This window comes from Equus asinus, chromosome 26 (genome assembly GCF_041296235.1).
Source record: "Equus asinus isolate D_3611 breed Donkey chromosome 26, EquAss-T2T_v2, whole genome shotgun sequence".
Classification (NCBI taxonomy): domain Eukaryota; kingdom Metazoa; phylum Chordata; class Mammalia; order Perissodactyla; family Equidae; genus Equus; species Equus asinus.
In genome coordinates, this window is record NC_091815.1 from 35,404,030 (window position 1) to 35,410,729 (window position 6,700).

Sequence of the window (6,700 nt, forward strand, 5' to 3'; positions counted from 1 at the left end):
AATAAGACAGACAAGATCCCCGTTCTTGTAGAACTCACAGTCTAAGGGAGTCAGGATAAGTTCCCACCAGATAAAGTTCCAAAGCCTTCTCTTGGCATTCAGGGCCCATCTTTGTGTCTTTTCTCTGCCTACAGCTCTGGATGACACTTTTCAATCACTCTTCACCCTGGTACACCTCAAGTGAGGATACTGAAGCTCAAAGTTGGGGGTGCGGAAGTCTTATTCAAAGACATCTAACCACTAATCATTGAAGCTGGGATTCAATGCATATATGATGGCTCCAAAGCCTGGTGCTGTGGTATGTATATTCCAGGTACTGGGCACACAGTAGGGCTCAAAAGCTACTTCTTGATGGACCTATTTCCTAGCTTCACATTTATTTTTCCTTCCTTTGACACCATCTCAGGACGAGGCATATTTCTTCTGGCTAACTCAAACAACAGATCATAGAATTTGCTTCCAAAGGTTCCGAGACCAGGTCCAAGAGTAACCCTGTTCAGCGGAGAGCCGGTGTGAGGGACAGGTGGGGCTTGAGAGGGCTCTGCGAGCCGAGGAGACTCGGGGGGCTTCAGGTTTGTTACCGACTCCTGGGTTTCTGGGGTCTCTAAGGATTCTGTAGACTTTTGTAATTGCCGGGAGAGTGGGAACTCCAGGTATGAGTCAGGTATGAGGCTGCGTCAGCTCCAGTTTTTCTTGCTTTGCTGGAAGTTGAAGGTATTGGGTGCTGCAGAGCAAGGCAAAGAAAGAAGGATGTTGAAACAGGTCTATAGGTGAGATATCCAAATCTGAAGAAGGACAGAATTCTGTCCCTCCCTTTGAGCACAGAATTAAGGCAACGTGGAACAGGCAGTGGCTTCACCTCGCAATGCCACAGTTGGAGCCTGCAACCCTGTCTTCTCCCGCTGGTCGTCCCTGTGCATCCCCAGCACCAGGAGCCACCTGACTGTTCCCCAGACTCCCCTGGGAAGTTTCGCCTGACTTCTCCAGGTAGGTTCATTCCCTCCCTCCTCTAGGCAACCATAACCCCTGGCTCAGCCCCATTACTGTGAGGGTGCCCTCCCCGCCAGCCTGGTTGCTCGAGGGCAGGGCCTGTGTCTGATCCATGTCTGAGACCCCAGCATTACCCAGGGTGGAGACTTGGAATCCTGCAGGGAATGCTGGTGTAATTTGACAGGTGCGTGATTTACCCACAAAGGGACACCAGCTCCGAGCACAGGGTGTAGGGAGGGCAGCAGGGCCCTTCTGGTCTTAGAGAATCGTAAAGGGTAAACAACAGTGAGGCACAGTGACCTCAGGCACTGTCCCCTCCAAGCCTGCTGAGGATATGGAGTGTGGGGTAAATGAAGGGGTGACCTGGGCTTGGCCTGGTCTCCAAGCACTTGGGGCTGACTTGGGCCTGTGGCCCTTACAGACTGTGCTGATGGCAGCCGCCAAACACTCAGAGACCAAACCCTTTGGTTTCCGCTCTGATGCTACAACCCCCGAGGGATTCTTCCAAGCCTCTTCTCAATGGGGACTCAGTGTGTGGGTGTGTGTATACTTTGCTGATTCTAATTATCCTTTAGGTTATTTCTCTTAATTTTCTTTCTCTCTCTGGGACATAGCTTCATTATCTATAAGATGATCTGCAAGCATATTTGGGCATTTGAGATGTCCTATAGGACTAAGGACGATAATTCCTTTAAACCCTGCATGTGCCTCTCCTCGTGGGTGTTATTACCATTATCCCGATGGACTAGATTCGAAAAACAACAGGTACCCACCAATATCTGGCTCTTCGAAGATGGGGTGACTGTGGCTTTTTCTGGCTCCTCAGGCTTCAGAGACATCTTGGGATCTTGGCATGCTCTGGCTTTAGGGCTCTTTTCTGGTTCGACTGCTGCAGTTTTCTTTGCCTGCTTCATTCTGACACGTTTCACTCTAAGGAAATGATCCTCCTGATCAGTTCTGGCTCTCCACCTCCCTGTACCCCTAAATGGGCTCTGGTCTTGATCAGAAGTTCTGGTTTAGAGCTCAACAACACTAAGAGCTTGCCGTGTTATCTAGGGCGAGCTACACAACTCTCTGGGAATTGGTTTCATACTCTGTACTAGGGGGACACCTTGCTTATCAGGCTGTGGGCTCAGATGAGGTCAGCTAGGAAAGGACTTTGCAACTGACAGGACTGTTGTTGGTCTTTATGTTCAGCTGACACTGAAAATAGCTTCCCAGTTTGCCTTGCCATCGGCTCCTCTTCTTTTTCATCCCCAATGGTCGGTCACTCCTGAGTCCCACCTCTCTGACTGACCCTCATCACTTGCCCCGGCTCAGGCCTCCTAGCTCTTGCCTTCTGGTCTGTGTCCTACCCCAAGGTCATGCTTTCCTTCCAAGCTTAGCACTCTTCCATGGCTCCCAACAGGATTAAGCCCAAGACATCTGGACTGGCCAGAGGCACCCCTGTCGAACTCTCTGGCCTGATCTCTGGCTACTCTGCTCTTCTCACTCTAGGCTTCTAGATAATACATTTAGCCAAGTTTCAAGAGTTTTTATGAACCAACACCAAAAACCTTTTCCACTTTTATTTTTAGTCATTAATGTCACTCTCAATGCACCTGACACCGCACAAAGCTATTGGAAATTCCTCAGAGGTGTCCCTAGGGCCTGCATATACTACTTTCCACCAAACAAATGAGTGCTCAGCTCTCTGGGCCCACTTTAGACAGCACCCTGGGGACTCTGCTGGTGTCCCCAGGGCTGTCGCTTCCTCTTTTGCTTTCTCCTTTATGAAATTCTCTGAAAGCCTGTGTCTTTGGGCCTGTTTTGTGGCCCAGCACAGTCCTGATGGCCCTGCATTGTGGTGATCTTGTTTGGTGCCTCTTCCCTTGCCAGACCCTGAGCTCCACAAGGGCAGGGGCCCTGTTTTTGCCCTCTCTGTGCCAGCATCACAGCTGGGGCCTGTGGGGAGCAGACTCTGGGACAAGCTTACGGGTGAATTTTGCCGCCGGTACTCACATGAGAGGGACGAGGCAGAGGGAGAGCAGTGCTACCACAATGGCTCCATAGACAACGCCCTGGATCAGCCCTTTCAGGAAAGCCTGGGCAACCAAAGAACTCCTTTCTGGAAGCAAAGGGCATGCGAGAAAAGCTCCTCTCCAAAGACCTTGGAATTGGAGCCAAAGCTCTGCTCCCTCCTCCATCCCAGTGCCCGTCCCCATCCCTTCATCACTGGGTCCCCTCCACCCTCACTTGACATCAGTAGAATGGTCAGAGCGTGGGTTCCATTTGGGTTCTTCCCCTCACAGAGAAGGCTAGTGCCCACTTCTGGCTGTTCAGTCAGATTGATGGTGCTGTTGATCCAGTGGCCAGTTATGGTGGAAGTCACCTGGATGCCGTCATCTGTGCTGTTCACACCTGTGGGAGCACCTCCTATCCACCACTGCACAGAGGGCGTGGGGATCCCATGGAAGAGACAGATGCACTTCAGAGTCTTCTCCAAGGAACAAGAGGAATAGAGCAGCCTGGCAGGTGCTGTGGGGAGGGAGGGTCAGGAGTCAGCAAGGCATCCTGACGTCCCTTCTCTGCTTCCTCCAGGACCAGCCTTCTCCTTAATCCTTATTCACAAGGAGCTTTGGAAAGACTTTCTGGAAGCTGAGAGGAGTTGAGCCTCACAGATCAGTTTCCCTTCATCCTCTCTCCTTATCTGGGCTGAACCTGAACACGTCACCTTCTAGACTGATGGCAAGGGAACCGTCTGAGGATCCACATTATCTATAATCCCTTATCTACCCCCTCAGGCTAGACTCTCAAGCCTGGGCTCCTACTTCCTCTCTCTTCCTCCCACCGCCAGCACTCCCCTTGGGCTCTGCCCCTTCCCAGCTCCATCCGTGATCAGTTTCTCCCTCTATCGCTTACTGTCTGCAAGTTACTTTCCCTCTCTTTGCTCTTTCCTAGTCTGGAAAATAGGCACATTCACTGAACCTGTGTCATACTATCATTGCATTGAATGCCCTCAGGTTTGCAGTATTCCTAGCTCAGTGCACGGTCAAGTATTACCCATTCAATAAACAGAATGCCTTTCTAGATTTTTTCCTTCCCAATCCCAAGTGGCCTTTGATTGATCATTCATCCTAAGTAGAGACTGCGAGGCCACTTTCTAGGTAAGAACATTTGGAACTTTCTCATTGTACAAAGAATAGGTGGGACATGTTGTCCATCTGGTGAATATCACGGATTACTAAGGAACAGACCTTCAAGGTCTCTAATAGTGAGGAATTGGTTCTTAGTGTTTTAAAGTAGTTTTTTTTATTGGAGTTGTTTGAGGTTACTGGTACAAAGGGGTAATTTCCCCCTGAACAGTAGCCCTTGATCTTGGTCTTTTTATTGGGGTCACCTGGAGTGGCAGATGAGGACTTTGCAGGGGACTGTGATGCACAGCCTCTCCTCCACTTCCGTCCTCTGGATTATTTACTTTTACCATCTGGGAAAGCACGCCCGCGGAGAGTGACCGACAGGCACTGAAACCCTGACAAACCTTGGAGCCTCCAGCGTGTGCTGGTGATATCTGAAACAGCTCCCATGCCCTCATACCTTCACGCCACCCTGACTGAGCTCCCACCCGCACCCCAACTCCACTCCCTGGCCCAGTCTGCTATTTGCCCCAGACACCCCCAGCCCTGCCAGAACCTGGCACACCAATGTCTAATTCATATTGGTTATTTGGTACCCTACACCCTTATGTTCTCTCTTCAGACCCCCACAGCCCAACCCACGCCTGGCCCTGGAGCCTCGGCCTCCTCAGACACCTCAAGCCCTGCTTCCCATCCCACTCACTCGGCAGTGGCCGTGGCAGCACCATCTGCAGCAGCAGTAGTTCTCAGGAACAGGAGGGGCCCAGGGCCTTTGCCACGGCTGGCTCTGTGGTTCAGAAGGGATGAGATGATGAGTAACTGAAGGAGGCCATGGGGGTGGGGAGAACAGAAGGTCTTCTTAGCAAGCCAGGGGCTTCAGTCTCTTTGGTCATCCTGAAGCCCTGTTCACCCTGAGAAGCGGGAATTTCCTGGGACGAGATGCTCAAGAGCGTCGAGGGCCCGCCATCCCTGTGAAGCCCCAATGTCATGTCTCCTTTCTTCTCTCTCCTCTAGTCTTTCACTCCCAGTCTCAGCCCCCTTGCAAGGGACTCAGTGACCAGGTCCTTTGGGTTCTCTGTCAAAGCTCATGGGATCCATGGAAGGGTTGTGTACCACAGAGAGACAGCATCAGGTCTGGGTGTTCACATACCCCATTGGGGCCCACAGGAGAGATGGCCTGGACGGGGAGTGCCTGCAGCCCAGGGGCCAGGGACGAGACTGGTGTGTGGTCTGGGATGAACGACATGCTTGAGTTGGCACATGGGCTGCGAGGGATGGAGGGGCAGGACCGATTTAACAGATCTTTGGGAGAACAAAAATGGACAGGAATTCCTACTGCTGACAGGAAAAGTTCCCAACTTCCTTGCTTTGCAAAGGAGGTTCCGCACAATTTTGCCTCACCCTTGCCTCGTATCCCCCGTGCCTTTGCCGACATTTTCCATGCCGAAGGGAAAATGCTGCCCTTTCTAGATTTCGCTCTAACCACACCTCTCCCGTCACTCAGGGGATTCCCCCTCTCACAGCTTGTCATCTTGCAACTCCCCTCTGCCCACATTCCAATCCTACTTCAATTTCAAAGCTGAGTTCAATGCCACTTCCTACACGCAGCCTTTCCTGATCTCCCTACCCAGTCAGAAGTGGGTAACTGCTCCCCTCCCAGAGTTAAAGGCATTGTATTTGTTCTTTTCTGGGGAAATAACCATTTTTTTCCCCTCATAGAGTTATTTGTTTCTGTCCAAGGGCCAGACATCAGTCGTTACCTGTCCTGTACTCCATTACTAACGTATCCAAGTTTGTTTATGGGCACAATGTTGCGGACTAAAGCACGCCTTTGTCTAGCTTCCTATGCAGTTAAGGGCAACCATGTGACCTTGTTTTAGTGGAAGTGAGCAGGGGATTCCTGGGAACGTCTTGCTTTCCTGATATTGTCCTTTCCTTCTTCCTCATCACTTCCATCTCCTTTCTCCCTAGACTATGGATGTGACACTGGAGGTGGAGCAGCCTTTTGGCAACCATGAGGTAACCATGAGGATGAAAGACACTCACGAGGATGCTGTAGCACAACAATTCAAGGAGCCTGGTTCCCTGATGGCCTGTGGAGCTGCTCCACCTACCCTGCACAGCCTACCTCTGTACATCTCCTTATATGATGAAAATAAACTCTCACTTGGTTAAGTCACTTTAGTTGGGAAACTAATGAAATAATCTTACCAGAGACTCTACTTGAGAGTGAGCTCTTTAAGGGAAGGCCCTACATCAAACAGACCTTTGTGTCCCCTGTAGAGCTTGGAATGACCTTGTTTGATAAATACTTACTGATAAAATGTTCAAATGTCAGCCTCACCTTTCTTGAAATGCTCTTCCTTCTACTCTTTTCTTTTTGAAAAGCATTGACTTAAGAGCAGGAGCCCTGGCAAACCCAGCACAGATTATGTAAGCTGTCACTGATTCACTGGAGGACCATAGACAATCCTTTTCCTCTCTGGGCTACGGGTCCCTCATCTCTGCATCAATGTTTGGGAAAAAAGCAGGATGAAAGGGTGTGCTCTCAGTCTATAATATTTTGTAGCAGACACTGCTGGCTGTCAGACCTA

General features: G+C 50.6%; 1 protein-coding gene across 1 annotated transcript; it reads right to left on the reverse strand.

Annotated features, from left to right (window-relative positions):
- Positions 1–677: 677 nt before the first annotated feature.
- SIGLECL1 (SIGLEC family like 1) lies at positions 678–5,882 on the reverse strand. The gene is made up of 5 exons (XM_070499548.1): positions 5,867–5,882; positions 3,226–3,507; positions 2,992–3,097; positions 1,760–1,920; positions 678–724 (listed from the first exon to the last, which is right to left on the reverse strand). Exons 1-5 carry the CDS (start codon positions 5,880–5,882, stop codon positions 678–680), a joined length of 612 nt encoding a protein of 203 aa, XP_070355649.1.
- Positions 5,883–6,700: the final 818 nt, after the last annotated feature.

Coding starts and splice junctions, on each gene's coding strand:
- SIGLECL1 (XM_070499548.1), bottom strand. Junction 1,921..2,991: donor CTCTGCCTCGTCCCTCTCAT/GTGAGTACCGGC, acceptor TCATTTCCTTAG/AGTGAAACGTGTCAGAATGA. Junction 725..1,759: donor GAAGAGCCAGATATTGGTGG/GTACCTGTTGTT, acceptor CTTGCTCTGCAG/CACCCAATACCTTCAACTTC.